We start from the raw sequence: 16,401 nt of genomic DNA, 5'->3' as shown, positions 1-16,401 counted from the left end.
AGAGATGGAAAGTTGCAACACGAGTCAGACCGTTTTGGACGCAACTACCTGGTGATTACAAATTGTGACTTTTTTAGTCCCCTACCCCATTATCATTGGTATTTTCATTGGTAAAGGGGGTTATTCCACCCATCCTGCTTTCTAATTTTATTTTTTTTTTAGTAGAGACTGTAAAACCAGTTCCCTTTTCCCAGTTTCTTTTGAAAAGATTTAATGACACTGCTCGATGTATTTATAGGCCACTCCTAAGTCCAGGTGCAAAGTGGTTCACAGAATATCTACTTGAGAATTGTACTTCTTAGCCATTTTCCTAATAGGCAAATAAAAATGAAGTCAGGTACTTAACTCAGCAAAAACAAAAGCTTTAAATTAAATGAATCCACCCTCTTCTAGAGAATGTTTAGTCTGCAGAAAAGGGCAGCAAGTTGACATGAAGCCAACGTTAATTCTTTATCTGTTTGTTTTTCTTTTTATCCATAGAGACATTCTCAATCCAAAGGATGTAATCACTGCCCAGTTTGACAATACAAACTTCAGTAAGGATTTCTGCAGCCAGTCTTGTCTTTCTACGTACGAACTGAAAAGGAAACCTGTTGTTACCATTCACACTAACAGCATTTCAAGCAAGTGCAGCATGTGCCAGAAGAATGCAGTGGTAATTGCAAGCTTCTTTTTAATTTCCTTTAGAGCAGGACAACTGGTTATCTGAGAGGTGAGCATACATATTCTCTCTATCTTTGTTATATATTCTTTCTTTTCTTCCAGATTAGACACGAAGTGAATTACCAGAACGTTGTACACAAGCTCTGCAGTGATGCCTGCTTCTCCAAGTTCCGCTCAGCTAACAACTTGACTATGAACTGCTGTGAGAACTGTGGAGGATACTGCTACAGTGGCTCTGGCCAATGTCACGTGCTTCAGATAGAGGGACAGTCAAAGAAGTTCTGCAGTTCAGCATGTGTGACAGCGTACAAGCAGGTATATGTTGATAGAACACTAAAAGTATGTCTTTGATTAGATTTTGAGGGTTCCAGGAAGTGCCCAACTTATTAGTTGATCATTTTGGTTACTGTCTAGGTCTAAGATAACTTCTTTTGCCATTCACTGCTTAATCTTTGCCCAGACATGTTGCACTCCCTTACCACTGAACCGACTACCAGAGTATTCCAGTGTGAAAAGACACACTGGGCCCACTCAGCAGCAGTCCACTGTGACTTCTCTCAGTCTTTGAGGTGCTCCCTGGTTAAACATTCTCTACTAAATTGTAGCATTTGAATTAAGTGGAGAGGAAAAGTAATAATCAGTTGATAATTATTATGTTCATGTCAGTGATTTATTTCCAGGTTAATAAAGACACTTAAGTTCAAAAAGAATGACCAATTTTCGTGTTTCCACAGAAGTCAGCTAAAATTACACCTTGCACGCTGTGTAAGGCTTTGAGATCGTCAGTTGAGATGCTCGAGAGTGCAAATAACTTGGGAAAAACTGAACTGTTTTGCTCTGTTAACTGCTTGTCAGCATATAGAGTAAAGATGGTTACTTCTGCAGGTAAGTTTATCCTTTCACTTCTTTAGAAGCACAATTTCACATAGCTCATGCCTAAACTGTGTTGGAAGTTAAGGCTGATAGTCTTTCCTAGGAGGGTGGGAGGTGGCTTTGTTTTATAAAGGGAGGTGCTGAGGTGGGATCTTAAGGGCTTTTGACTATAGATAAACCTAACAGTGATGTTACAGCCATTTCAGCTTTGCTTTTAGAGAGTTTAAATATGACAATAAACCTTAATCTATTTTCTTCTCTTGCAAGTGCAGCTGGTATGTTTCCCAGCTAGACAAATCCACTCCTGTGAACGTATGCCATATCCCTGCTGTGACTGTTCAGCTCCTTGTTCTCTAGGATGATCAGCTTAGCTACCTCTGCCTAATGTTGCATTGAGCTAGGCAAACATGTTCTCAGCTGTTTTTCTTGTAAAATGGAAAAATGCTTACTGACATCCTAGGGATACTGGGAGATTAATTAAAGGATCTGGCAAGCAACAGGCACTGCAGCTGCAGTGTCTGCTTCTGTAGAACTTCATTTTGAGCTTCTGTATGTACTTGGCTTGTCATTCAGATCCTCTGTTCTTGTATGCACAGTGCGACATTATGTGCAATACAACCTGATGTTGCATCCATCACTTTTTCTTCTCTGTTTCACCCTCAGGTGTTCAAGTTCAGTGCAACAGCTGTAAAACCTCATCACACCCTCAGTATCATTTGGCTATGTCTGATGGGAGTATACGCAATTTTTGCAGCTACAGTTGTGTAGCAGCTTTTCAGGTATGACATTTAGGATTTTTTCTTAGCTGAATTAACAGACTAATGAATTGATGGTGGAAATATCTGGGATGTTGGGTGAAATCTGTAATTGTAAAATGAGCTCTATTCCTCAATGTGCTTTCCTGCAGAATCTGTTCAACAAGCCCGCAGGAACGAACTCCTCGGTGGTACCTCTGTCACAAGGTCAAGTCATTGTAAGCATTCCCTCGGGGGCGATGGTATCTGCAGGTGGAACCACCTCAACTGTGTCCCCCAGCTCCATGAGCAGTTCAGCTGCAGCTGGTCTACAGAGGCTGGCTGCCCAGTCCCAGCAAGCCACTTTTGCCCGCCCTGTTGTAAAACTCAGGTGTCAGCAGTGTAACAGATTGTTTACAACCAAACCAGAACTGCTTGACTACAAGGTAATGAAAATTAGGGCTTTTCAAGCTTGTATTTAACAGAAACCCAAGAAATTGTATATGCAGTGGCCTGTCAGTACTGCTCTGTCGCTTGCTGTGACCTGCTATGAAGGAATTTGGAACTGATGTTGGTATCATTTAATGATTCTTAAAATTGATACTAGCTCTTTGATCTTAAAACCAGGAAAACCTCTGAAAAAAACCCAAACCCTATGATAGCCTGCTTAGGCAAGCACGTTCCTGATTCTTGATCCCAGAGATGATCCTTTTAATGCAAGGACAGAGCATGTTGTTGAAGGCTTTCTGCAGAAAATCGTGCTGTATTTGTTATAAAGCTAAATGAGGTGGCTTATTTGCTGGTCGTTGTTGATTTCCAAGGGCATGATTATGCTTCTGAGCTTTTATTAATGATTAAAATGTATGATTTGGAATTTGAAACATTAAACCCAAAACATTCTGGCTGTGGTGCAGGGTAAAATGTTCCAGTTCTGTGGGAAGACCTGCTGTGACGAATACAAGAAGAAGAGCAGTGTAATGGCAATGTGTGAATACTGCAAAATTGAGAAGATTATCAAGGAGACAGTGCGATTCTCAGGCGTAGACAAAGCGTTCTGTAGTGAAGGTAAGGAAGGGCAGCACTGTGTCTCGCACAAATCAAGTCAGAAGGGTTTTGTCTTAAAATTACTGGTGATAAGAGAAACCTAATCTTTTTAGGTTAGAAAACTGGGAATGTTTTACGTTTAGAAACACAGAACTTTGTCCACACTGTATGTTTTAATCTTTCAACATTATTACAAACATAACTAAACACAAGAACTAGAGCTGCTGAGCAAATGTCATTTTGATATTAAAGGATGTTTTTTGTTTTTTTGCTATTTTCTTTTAGGTTGTAAACTGCTCTATAAACATGACTTGGCTAAGCGCTGGGGAAATCACTGTAAAATGTGCAGTTACTGTTTACAGGCTTCCCCTAAACTGGTCCAGAATCTCTTTGGGGGGAAAATGGAGGAATTTTGCTCTGAGGAGTGCATGTCTAAATTCACAGTTTTGTTTTACCAGGTAAGCAATATTCTCCCATAGCAACCTCTAGAAAGAAATGTGTTAGTAAAAGAACATTTGTGCATCAGGAACTAGGTGAGCTACCTGTAGCTGAGTTCTGTGTCCATGGGATTATGTTGTATGTATGTGAGAGATGGGTAAATCCTTCTAAACTTTTGAGGACCAGTTTTCTATGTAGAGAAAACGTCATAGAGGTTGTGGGAAGATAGATACTGAATGCTATGTTGCTGTATGTTACCCTGCAAAAGTGATGCACCCTGACCCATTTCTTCACACTGTATTTGCTGAGCAAGGTGCAAAGGAGTTTTAAATGCTTTGTTGCTATTCACAAGTGTGTTTAATTTCTCCCTCGCTTTTTTTCCTAGATGGCAAAGTGTGACGGTTGTAAGAGACAAGGTAAACTCAGTGAGTCCATGAAATGGCATGGGGAAATCAAGCATTTTTGCAATCTGCTTTGTATTCTGTTGTTCTGTAAGCAGCAAATTGCTTCTGACCCTCCACCCCCAAACAACACAGGTAAAACATACTGGGGATACTGTTGTCTTTTGGTGTGCATGGTAGTGATATAGAAATGTATTTAGAAACTGGATTCAGTGAACTTTTAAAGATGTATCTTTTACTGGGGGGTTGAGAAGAAACAAAAGCACTTGCTTTTCAGACACTTTCATAAAACACAGTTTATGGGTAAAACGTACTGAAACCTGTTGAAGACGTATTAAATACCTACTTGTCTCCTGTACTCGACACCACATAGCCAGATATGGTAGAATGTTAATGTTCATTCAACAACAAAAAAATCAAGTGGAGAAATTAGTAGACTTAATAGTTGTAAATACAGATTTCCATCTATGCACTTTAAATAGCCAGTTCTATGTAGTCTGTAGGCATATGAGGAGTTACCACTTCTGTGTCAGTAAGTGTTGATTCTTGAAATACCAATGCCAAGATTAATGTGTGCAATAGCTGTTTCCTTGCTCATTATTTTAGCAGATGGCATGGGAAGGAGGGTGGGAATGAAGCCCACAGGAATAGGAACTGTGAGTTTCTGTAGGGAATGAAATGCAAAGGGAAGAAAGGAAGAAAGGCCCATAAAGACAGGAAGAGGAAGCGAAACAAAGGGCAGAAATAGCACTGATCCTAAAGAGAGACATAATCTCCCACTGAGTGATGGTGACTGCAACAGTAAGGTACCAACAAGCAATAAAGAATATTAACTGAAAGTTCATAGTGTGTACCAGGCCATATTCAACTCTTCGGCTTTGTGCATATCTGCTGCTTACATTAGTGGGAGCTGTTGTCCGTGATTAAGAGTAAAATATATAAGTAGCTTTATACTTCCAAGCCATAACTGTACAATGTGACATTCCTGATCTTGTCAGTACATTTGGCTGTTACTAAGGAGAGCAAAATTCCTGCTTCTGCATAAGTGGGCCTGCGGCCTCAGCTGAGGCAAGTGCAGAACTGGTCTCCAGGCGTCTCTCTATCCTGGGGACTTCCAGGGTGATGGAGTGCCTCAGAACAGTATTGTTGGATGAAATGTGGTGATACGTTAATGAATGGTGCTTTCAAATGGAAAGAACCTAAGAATTCCTGTGAGAGGCTCATAAAATTCACCTCATTCAGTATTTGTCAGGATTTCAGCTGTCTCCTGTACTACTTATGTTCTGTACCAAGCACAGTGAGGCATCCAGTCCTTTTATCTCCTGAGTGCTTCTCTAATACACATAGTATTAGAAAGAGAAAGCCACTTTCATCCTATGGCGAACTTCTGAAATGTTCCAGTGACTGGGAACAGCTGAAGTTTGCCTGTGGAGCCAGCTCCTATTTACACTGGAACACTGTGGTTTGACACCTGCATTCCCTTCTCATGCAGCAGGCTTTTTCATTTGGAGATAAATCTGGAGGGTGGGTGTTGTTTCAGAAATGCTCTTTTATGGATTATTGCTTATTTTAGTTTTCTTATGCTCATTCTGTCCAGCAAACCTTTCTATGGCACCAGCTTCCTCATCAGGCCCTCCTTTGAGAAAGGACTCAACTCCTGTCATAGCACATGTGGTGTCCCTTGCAAGCACCCCTGCTGCCCAGCCTACAGTTAACTCCAACAATGTTTTACAGGGTAAGACTGCTGCACATACATGCATTTTTAAATCTCTACTCTTGAACATTGATATTTGCTCAGGGATCTTTTCTAGCTGAGGACAAGAGCCACTTCATTCTGCTTCACATCAGTGCAGACGGTTACAGTTTTGTCTTTCCTTATCTAAATAACGACTTACATTTATGTACATACACCAGGGAATGAGGTTTAGTGGGAGTTCTTTTTCTTGACCTTGGCAGAGTATGGGTTATGGTCCTTGATGTACACAGGCTATTGTATGGTTTTTTTTCCTTCACAGGCGCAGTCCCTACTGTGACAGCAAAAATAATAGGAGATGTAAGTTTTACGAGAGCCTCTTTTTCTCACTTTCACCCAGATTGTATCAGTAACAAATAAAGTATCCAAGAATGTTGCACTGACATTTTGTAACTGCTTTTCCTGGTTATGACTGGAATTTAAAAGTCATTCAGCTTGCAGGTGTGCTTTTGAAATAATGGATAGAACTTGTACAGTATAAAAGTCTTTCTGTGTACTGACAGCCTGGTTAGAAGTTTTAAGACAAAGCCTTGTCAAATTGTAGCTCTTGAGATGCCTGTAGTTCTCAAGCAATTCATGTGTGGCTTCTGTACTGGAGGCCACCTTCAGTGCCCAGAAATGGGATGTGATGTCAAGAGGAATAGCGTAGGAGGAAGGGGACCAGCATAGGCTGTTGGGGCTTGAAATACATCATGAGCAAGCTGGGTTTGCAATGGTTTTTAAATTATCATTTTTATCACCAAGGGGAGTTTTAGATTGCCCAATCTCCCATAGTAGAGAGCAAATACAAATCTTATGATATCCATCAAACCAATATTGACTCTGTCCTCATGTATTTTTCCAAACAGGCCAGTACTCAGACAGATGCCCTAAAGCTGCCATCATCACAACCACCTCGGCTTCTCAAAAACAAAGCGTTGTTGTGCAAGCCAATCACACAGACTAAGGCCACCTCATGCAAACCCCACACACAAAACAAAGAATGCCAGACAGGTATGTATCTAATCTACCTGTTTTATAGAAGTCTGTATTGCAGTTGAGAGAGCAATGTGTGATTTATGTAACAGAGAGAGAGTATTTTAAACTGTATTTTAAAACCTTAAATCATTTTCAGTTTGTTGTATGGTATTTTCCAAGTAGCAGTTACAAAACATTCCCTATTCATCGAAATCCATGAAGCTTCGTGCGTGATGAGTCTTCTGCACGCTCTGGAGTGTACCTGGTGGTCATATCTTTAAGCAATTTTTGGTTTGTTCTATTTTTGGTATAACAGAAGAAGAAGTTGTTCAACCCCAGATCATTGTGGTACCTGTTCCTGTGCCAGTGTTTGTGCCAGTGCCCCTTCACCTCTACACTCAGTACACACCAGTTCCACTTGGGATGCCAGTACCTGTAAGTTATACTTTAGTTCACGAGAGAAGTTGTTACAGTCTTGTTCCTGAACAGGACACAGAGCAGTGTCACTGGGTTTTGAGACTAGCCATGCAAGTGGTATTTGAAGTCCTTGAAACCATTTTCTTTCTTTATCACGTCGTGTTTGGTTGATCATCATTATACAAAACTACCAGTTCGTAGGGCTGTTGCAGAAATGAAACAAGTTGTCCAGTCTGGAATGGTTTTAAAGTTAAACCCAGTAGTCTTAAAATATGTGTAAGATTAAATGGGAAGAACCTTCCTTGTGTATTTGCTGTTTCCCTTCACCCCCAAACATGTTGTCTAATCAGTCTAGTCTATCAGTCTAATGCTTTCCATGTGTTCCATAGGTACCAGTTCCCATGCTCTTCCCAACTACCCTGGATAATGCTGATAAGATCATTGAAACTATTCAGGATATAAAGGAAAAGATTCCCACAAACCCATTTGAAGCTGACCTCCTTCAGATGGCAGAAATGATTGCAGAAGATGAGGAGAAAGAAAAACCACACTCTCATGGTGGTACGTGATGTTTTTAAAAGGTGCTGGATATAGTTGCACCTTCCTGAAGCTTTTGTAATTACACAAAGGTTTGTCAGTCAGCATTCAGTAGTGATACTTCTGTTAACAGTAGCAGGTTGCTAGAGGTATTATCATCATCGAGCATTAGGAGGAGTCAAAATCAAGAAGGCAAAGCATCTGCATGAAAAGAATATTTTCCTATCAGGCTTCTTATGGTGGATTCTTGGAAGGGTGATGCAGGTTAGACTGTGTTGGACAGTGGTTATCCCATTTAATAAATGTGGAACAAGCTGAAAAGAAACGAAATATCTTGTCTAAAATGACTCAAATAACAAACGTGGAGGGATGGAAATGTTTGGAAAAGCAAGTATAGGTTAGTTCTGCATTCCCGTTTCTCCCGTAACAGCATGACCAAGGTAGAAAGCCGTTAGGAGAGCTGTAGTGGAGAAGGGGACACATCATGTGTGTTAGTGTTCTGACCTAATACATAGATTTTTGGTGTTCAAAGTATTTTGTATTAGTTGTGTAAGCTGTCAGGCATTTGTAGATACAGATTTTCTTCTTTTTCCAAAGGATCTCAGACGTCTGAGCACGAGCTCTTCCTGGACCCCAAGATATTCGAGAAAGGTCAGTTAGATTTTTTTTGTAAATGGATTTTGATCCTGCAGTATCTTTTTTTTACAAACTCCTCTTTTTGTCTGCCCTTACCCATGATATATCTGATCACTGTTATTACAGACCAAGGTAGCACTTACAGTGGAGATCTAGAATCAGAAGCAGTGTCCACTCCACACAGCTGGGAGGATGAGTTGAATCACTATGCCTTACGATCAAATGCCCTGCCAGAACCAGATCCAGAACTGAAGCAGTTCTCCAAAGGTGATGTGGAACAGGACCTGGAGGCTGATTTTCCATCAGGTCAGCATAATGTGGATAAAAATGCATTGTTGTATAAAAGTGCACAGATTTTCTGAGTAAGCATTTTACCAGCAGCCTGCTTGTGCAGGATTTGAGTTTTCATGTAGAAAAACTGGATATTTAAAGCTGCAGTAATATATCAGCCCTGCTAAAAATTACTGGATTTAAAATGCTACTGTTGTCTTTAAAGATAGTGTTCTACAGAACCTCTGAGAGGAGTAGCAGGTAGCTTTGCTTGACTTCTTTGAATTTATCCCTTCTGTGTCCCTAGATAGAATCCTAGAATGGTTTAGGTGGAAGGGACCTTAAAGCTCCCCCAGTTCCAACCCCCTGCCACAGGCAGGGACGCCTTCCACTGGAGCAGCTTGCTCCAAGCCCCTGTGTCCAACCTGGCCTTGAGCACTGCCAGGGATGGGGCAGCCACAGCTTCTCTGGGCACCCTGTGCCAGCGCCTCAGCACCCTCACAGTGAAGAGCTTCTGCCTAAGAGCTCAGCTCAGTCTCCCCTCGGGCAGGTTAAATATAATCTGAGTGTTGCATAAGAATGTTTGGCTGAATGGGTACACCTGCTGAGGAGACCTTTTCCCTTTTCTGTAAATTTACTTTATTTATACAGAAGGTACATGGGTTGTGTAGCTGTTCAAAGGTAAATCGCTATTTGGACATAGAGGTGTGATAGTCAACTGTAAAGTACTCCATAGTATCTAAGTGATAGTTCTACCTGGGCTGTTAAATCATACAATTAAACTCTTAATGGTGTTGATTTGACTTCAGACTCATTTGACCCTCTCAGTAAAGGACTGGGTTTGCATTCACGTTCACGAACAAGACGGAGACATAGAGATGGCTTCCCACAGCCAAAAAGACGGGTAAGAAAGTACTTCTAGAACACAAGTTCCTTCCATTTGAAGTAATATCATCCTGTGTATGCTTATTCTCAGAAGTAAACAAATACTGCTCCAGGGTGAAAATGAGAATTCGATTTAACTAGGCTGTATATTTTTTCTTGTTCTGCTATATAAAATTTTCTCCCTCCCCACAGTTGGTAGAATAAGTGCTCTTTTTAGTGCAGAACATTTTTTACATGTTTCAAAAAATGCCAAAAGTGATGTCTTCTAAGTACAGTCGTAACCTACAGGAAAGACTCAATTTTTGCTTGTGTAGCTAGAGCAGAATAGATTTCTGTGCATATTTATCACAACGAGTATTGTATTTTATTGCACCTTTTCTGTCAAATGTGGTTAATATTTGTCCACATAGTAAAAATGTACACATACCCATTCAGATTCTGTCATGAGAGCAGGATTTTGTTATCCTGTCAGCATAACAGCCTTTTGAAATGAGATCAAGTTAAGCATCCATAGACAAAGTGCTTACTAAATGTTGATTTGTTCTGGCCTTTGCCTGTAGGGTCGAAAGAAGTCTGTAGTTTCTGTAGAGCCCCGGAATCTGATGCAGGGCTCCTACGCAGGATGCTCTGTTTCTGGGATGACCCTGAAGTACATGTATGGGGTAAATGCCTGGAAAAACTGGGTCCAATGGAAAAATGCACAGGAGGAACAAGGGGACCTGAAGTTTTCAGGTAAATTCTCTCTCCGTGGAAAGAAATACTTAGCTGAAGAGCACTTGGCATGGAACCTTGCTCAAATAGCAGTTGGGATTAGGTATTACTGAGCTTTAAAGTATCCGTGGGTGGAGGAAAGATTCTATGGAATTCTGTCTTATGTCTTCTTGTGCATTTAAAAAACATGGCTATTACGTTCTTAATTGATCTGTTATCTATTGTAACAGGCTCTAAAATACCAGATTCCTTTTCAATATTAGAATTGTTACTCTTTTAACCTCCACTTCATGTTCATTTGAATGTAGTAATTCTTCAGTTGTAGAAGGGTTGCTCTAGGCAGCTGCAGAGCTTTAGTCAGTTACTATCAGGCCATAATTCTAAGTTGACACCACCACCTTGGCTCCATCTTTTCCTCTGTAGCTGCACAAATACATGCACAAAGTATTTGTTTGTCAGCAGAACGGTTTGCTGTAAGAAAATTGTGTGCTGCAACATGAAAAACAGCTTGTTTCTGGGCTTTACAACTAGAAAGAACCTTTCCAAAGTCCACCTAATCTGTGCTGCAACCTGGCTGAAACTAACTTTAAAAGGCACAACTTGTCCTTGTGTGTCACGAGGGCGATAGATGATAATGGCAATGTAAATGTCACTTTGGTTTTTCTTTATACTTACGAATTTCTTTTTCCTTACACAAGCCAGCAGTCCTGGGACTTGGCAGTGTCCAACTCCTTTATTCCCCAGTCTCAAATCCGTTTTACGTGTTTGCCCTGAGAGTTTTGTGGGCACATTTTTCAGAGTCAAGCAGAGAATTTCAGTGAGGAATATAATGGAGCTTCTTGAGGATAGTGGGGAAGAGAGCAAACCATATTAAATACTTCTGTAGTGTGCAGGACTGACTGTGGCAGGGCTTATATAAGAAAGATCCCAAAGGGAAAAATTCGAGTTAGAACGAGATCTGCTTTTTCCTCTTACATGGAATTTGTGTTGTTGTTACATGAGAACAGCTGGGTTTTTTCCCAGAAGAAGAGTAATCACATGAGTTACTGTTGTTTTCTTCTTGTGGCTAAGGAAGCAAATAATTACAGTCAGTTCCAGGGAACTGCGTCCATCATAGCCTCTCCCAGAAAGGTTCCCTTGTTAGTCCCAAGCAGGCACTTCTGTAAGTTGTGGAGTGCCCAAACCTGGTAATTTCCTTGCAGATCCTTTGGTCAGTTCCCTGGTTGCTCTGTTTCTCTTGCCAAATCCCACACATGTCCCATTAAATTCTTCATTCCATCTCCCTGCACTTAACTCATGTCCAGAACTATTAGGAAATACTCAAGATCTTGCTCTCACTCAGGATTCCTCTGAGTCCAACTGCAGAGGTGAAACCTACTTATTAACCCTCTGCTGCCCGCCTCAAGTGCATGCAGTCATTGCTACGCTACGTCTTTGGGTTCAGCACACTGCCTAACTTCAGCTTTAAATACCTGCAGCCTTGTTACTCGCTTGTAGTGTTCGTGGTGGTTGCACATGCATGTGGTTTGGCTTTTATTGGCCCAATCCTCATTCAGTCATTAACCCACAGATAGGAAATAGTTCACAAGTTTACTCATACAAGGTACAAGACAGAAGATTTAATAGTTCTATACTAGAAAAGATTTAATAGTTCCTACAAGAAATAATAAGGAATGTGTGAAGATTTAACCTGTTGAATGAAATTAATTTTTCTAACAACTTTCTTGGCCACAGTTCGCCCTGTGAAGCTCAAGGAGGACATTCTCTCATGCACTTTTGCTGAGCTGAGTTTTGGCTTGTGCCAGTTTATTCAAGAGGTGCGGAGACCAAATGGAGAAAAATATGATCCTGACAGCATCTTATACTTGTGCCTTGGAATTCAGCAGGTAACTCGGACAATTAGGGTATTGCTGAGAACACACAGAACTTGCCCTGGTTATTTATGCTTTATATTCATAGTCCCATGTAGCTGCTTGGTTTTTGTAGAGGAAGCAAGAATGTATCTTTTTTGTGCTTTATTCTTATCTTAATCCCGCATTGGACTCATTTGTCTGGATGTTTTTGTGGTTAAAATGAACAGGCTGCTTCTATACTTGGGAGGAAAGTGGCATGGAGGGCAAGGTGTTTCTACCTAGGCACAAATCTTTAGACTTGGTACCTTTTTGATCGTTTTTCATGTATAGGAAAGATTTGGTCCTCAGAAATACTTGCTTTATGATGGAATGTTAGATCACAAAGAGCTGCTCTCTTAACATGCAAGGAAGAGGTTACTCAGCAAAGACTGAGCTCCTTCAGTGGCCAGACAGGTACCTGCTGTGTTGGCAAAATAGAGAAAAAGTACAATGGGAATAAGTGCACTGAAATTAATGAATGCTGAAAGTCACCTGCTAAGTCCTTACTGTCTGCCTTGAAACAGTTGCAGGACAAACCTAGTATAATATTAACATCTGTTTAAAACTCAATATTCAGTAGTTTTCTGTTAATGGCTTTTTTTGGTTTTAGAATAGTCTGCTTGTTCCTTTCCTTGAACACTCATTTGGAAATGAGAACTCAAAAGCTACTTCTGCTGTAAAACCTATCATTTGACTAGGCATTAATAAGGTCTGGGAGGATCAGCAAAGTTTATGTGTTCCAGTTTTCATGTATTTATTGATACAAACTCCTGAATTGTAGAAAACATCTTTTAAATGCTGCCTGATAAGAGTTTAAGGGACTTTGTCGATGCTGTAAGTTGAGCTGTTCAACAGCCTAGCGCTCGGCCTGTGTCTGTTGTCAGGAGGTGGTAGCACATGAAGTTCTTTTCAACACATAAATACTCAGTAATTCTTCTGGGTTTTCCAGACAGACTTTTTCAAGAGTATTTAACAGAGGGTGATGATTTTTCAGAAAAGAGCTCTAGAGCTTGGAATATTAACAATAATTCTTGCTTAGATCTCTCATTTCATACTGGGGAGATCCTGCCCCTGCAGAAAGTTTGAGTTGATATCTCACTGAAGACTTGAGTAAAGATTTTTGGACCATGAGACGCTGGGACATAAGAAAGGAAAAGACTCTGATGTCCTGTATATTCTCTGCAATGTTATATATAAAATCACAAACTGTGTGTCTTCCTTTTTTTTCTCTTGTAGTACCTGTTTGAGAATGGTAGAATAGATAACATTTTTACCGAGCCCTATTCCAGGTTTATGATTGAGCTTACAAAACTTTTGAAAATCTGGGAACCTACAATTCTTCCAAATGGTAGGACAATTATTTTGTTTTGTGTAGCTGCATGACAAAGCCTTATGATAAACTAATATTTTCTCAGTGCCGTGAAGCAGCATTCACTCTAGTCTCCTCTTTGTCCACCATGTACTTGTTTGTGGTAGACTAGCATCATGGATTTCATGTCTGTCTCTACCAGCCATGGACTACACTTAAATGTATCTCTGCCTTTGATCAGTCTCTTAACTCCATTGAAAGAAAAGCTTTCCATTCTGGTAGTCAACATGCTAGTTCTTCTCTTCCCTCAAGTTTTATGGTCCATGCAGTTTATCAAGTTGGACACCAGCTCTATTAGTATGAAAGATCTTTTTTCATAGTACCAGTGAAACTTGAGTGATGTTGGCAATTCTGTACATGCATCCATTTAGAAAACAAACTTTTTCTGTAGTACAGAAATAATCCAGTTACTCGTAGAGTGCTGCATACAGTGCTGGGCCTTGGGATTTTTTCACTATGAATGTCTTATAACCCCCCATATGTCCTTTTCCTAACTGACTTATGATAATCACAATGGGCTATTTGTATATAAAGATGGTACAATTTAAACTCATGCTACACATCTTAGGAATTACACATTTTGCAGTTGGCTGACTGTGGTTTAATACAGTGAAAGCAGAACTTAGTGAGATTCTGCTAGTGTCTGCAATCTTCCTTTATAGCCTTATCTCCATTCCTCAGGTGTTGGAAGATCATGCTGTTCACAACTTGGTTCTCCATGCTCCCTCTTATGTTTGTGCATGCAGTGTTTTGGGGTTTATTGGTATTAATTGTTTATGATAGGTCTGAATTTGCAGTTCATTTAAGGTGGAAGATTAGCTGAAAGAGGACTTGCATGCATCTTCTGGCAAAATCTGCCTCCTCAATTGTACTCATTTCTGCCTTCCCACCCTGCTCGTGTATGATGTTTCCATTGATTTGGGAAAAAGTCTGAAAATCTTCTAGATTAGACACAGCCTGTAAAAGCTGTTCATTTGTAACTGAATGTAAGGACAGCCTAAAACTGCATAAATAACGCTCTTCTTTTCTCTTTGCCCACTGTTTCCAGGTTATATGTTCTCAAGAATTGAAGAGGAACACTTGTGGGAATGTAAACAGCTGGGTGCATATTCCCCTATTGTTTTATTGAACACGCTTCTGTTCTTCAACACCAAATACTTCCAGTTAAAGAATGTCAGTGAGCACCTGAAACTGTCCTTTGCCCATGTTATGAGGCGCACCCGAACTCTGAAGTATAATACTAAGATGACATATTTACGTTTTTTCCCACCCTTTCAAAAACAAGAGGTAGAATCAGGTGGGTGCTTTCTGATCGCCTCTGTTTTGGCAATTATATTTGTGTTGTCTGTTCCTTTTTTTTTTTGAAGGTGCTGTTTTTCACTGAACTTCTGTGATGCCCTTTTTGTGTCTCCAGATAAATTATCTGTAGGCAAAAGGAAACGCAGTGAAGATGAGGAGATTCCAGCAGCAGTGGAAATGGCTGAAAATACAGATAATCCCCTGCGATGTCCAGTCCGACTTTATGAATTTTACTTATCAAAATGGTAAGTGACAGAACCTGATTTTTGATCTGTGTCTAGATTAGAACAGGCATTTGGGCAAAGATTCCACTCAGAACTTTTGTGCCTGTGCTGTGGGTTCCTCTCTGCAGTTCCTGGTCTCTCGGTGTGAATGGAATCATGGTGATAGCACTTCCAGCATCAGCACTGCTGTTAGACTCAGCAGTATTTGTTACTAGTATTGAGTCAAGAGTAGAGTTAGAGAGGGATGTGTTCTTTAAATGCCTCTTTACACATCCACTGGGTATAAATGTAAATGGGGGGCATTACTACAGTGACCGTGGCATTCTTACATCCTTGAATTCCCATACAGGATTATTCTTTTGAGAAGTTTCTAACTAATATCCTGCCATCATGTGAAAGAGGGTAGGAAAAGTGTGAATTAGGTAAAACTGCTGATTGATAGCTTTTGCCTGCTGAAATGTGAGATTAACTTGTATTTAGAAGTTAGAAAGAAGACTTTATAGCAAGGACACAGATAGGAGTCGCCTCCCTCTATGTAAACTTCCAATAGATCATTGAGCAGGTGGAATATGATGTTCTTCTATTTTCAAAGAAAATACACATGAAAAATGAAACAGCATCTCATTAGTGTCAGCTATAATTCAAATAAATCACCATCAAAAATGCAGCTACTGAGCTTACTACAGATAGTTCCATTACTTAGGAAAGATGTGCATAGCAGCTGTCCCGACTCTTTGTCTCCCTCTTCTTACCTCCCTTGGCTTCACTTGCATATCATTAGAAACTCTTAGCTGTCCTTGGGCTGGGAAAGCATTATCATGCTCCTCATACATTACAGCTGAGCCTCTGCAGTGGTGCAAGCAGCAGTAAAAATTCACTTTGCTGTTTTAATGTGAATATTCCAAAACCAGGCAGGAGGGATCCTTGCTCTAGAGGGTTTTGTGTCTTCCTACCAGAGCCTGAAAGCTGCCTCAGAGCCAGTCTTTCAAGCAGATGGGCTTACCATTCCTCACCATGAGCAGGCCAGCGAGGATTTAGTTTTACTAGCTCTTGAACATTCCCTGTGCGGAATTGCACAGCAATTCTGGAAAACTAGAACCCCTTTCGTTCAGAGATTGACTGTCAAATGCATCTGTCAATCATATCAAGATGCTAGTACCATTAATTGGATGATACTGTCATTGAAGAACCACATCTGTAAAGGAGTCTCTATAATTTTCTTCATTTCTAATGCTAAGTGACTTGGAAACAAGTTAACTGTTCCCTACATAGAAGGGGGGAAGCCAAGTCACTAACAA

At 40.4% G+C, this 16,401-nt stretch overlaps 1 protein-coding gene across 9 annotated transcripts in view; it reads left to right on the top strand.

Annotated features, from left to right (window-relative positions):
- LOC133216241 (zinc finger MYM-type protein 4) overlaps positions 1-16,401 on the top strand; it is a 36,116-nt gene that overhangs the window by 17,765 nt on the left and 1,950 nt on the right. For 7 of the 9 annotated variants that reach the window (XM_061360801.1, XM_061360805.1, XM_061360806.1 and 4 more), the window contains 21 exons: positions 481-655; positions 766-978; positions 1,398-1,548; positions 2,200-2,315; positions 2,444-2,716; positions 3,185-3,335; positions 3,600-3,772; positions 4,138-4,288; positions 5,751-5,888; positions 6,169-6,206; positions 6,755-6,899; positions 7,180-7,298; positions 7,670-7,841; positions 8,415-8,468; positions 8,580-8,759; positions 9,533-9,627; positions 10,169-10,340; positions 12,054-12,205; positions 13,448-13,559; positions 14,629-14,877; positions 14,995-15,124. In XM_061360801.1, coding sequence (XP_061216785.1) covers positions 481-655; positions 766-978; positions 1,398-1,548; positions 2,200-2,315; positions 2,444-2,716; positions 3,185-3,335; positions 3,600-3,772; positions 4,138-4,288; positions 5,751-5,888; positions 6,169-6,206; positions 6,755-6,899; positions 7,180-7,298; positions 7,670-7,841; positions 8,415-8,468; positions 8,580-8,759; positions 9,533-9,627; positions 10,169-10,340; positions 12,054-12,205; positions 13,448-13,559; positions 14,629-14,877; positions 14,995-15,124 — 3,159 coding nt within the window. Of the gene's footprint in view, positions 1-480; positions 656-765; positions 979-1,397; positions 1,549-2,199; positions 2,316-2,443; positions 2,717-3,184; positions 3,336-3,599; positions 3,773-4,137; positions 4,289-5,750; positions 5,889-6,168; positions 6,207-6,754; positions 6,900-7,179; positions 7,299-7,669; positions 7,842-8,414; positions 8,469-8,579; positions 8,760-9,532; positions 9,628-10,168; positions 10,341-12,053; positions 12,206-13,447; positions 13,560-14,628; positions 14,878-14,994; positions 15,125-16,401 lie in introns of those variants that run through there. The other 2 variants (XM_061360802.1, XM_061360807.1) reach the window with 2 other exon arrangements.

This window comes from Neopsephotus bourkii, unplaced genomic scaffold (assembly GCF_033783945.1).
Source record: "Neopsephotus bourkii isolate Nb327-2 ecotype Australia unplaced genomic scaffold, CSIRO-AGI_Nbou_v1 NB_1036, whole genome shotgun sequence".
Classification (NCBI taxonomy): Eukaryota; Metazoa; Chordata; class Aves; order Psittaciformes; family Psittacidae; genus Neopsephotus; species Neopsephotus bourkii.
Note: the sequence above shows the minus strand (reverse complement) of the source record. Positions and strands in the feature narration are given on the sequence as shown.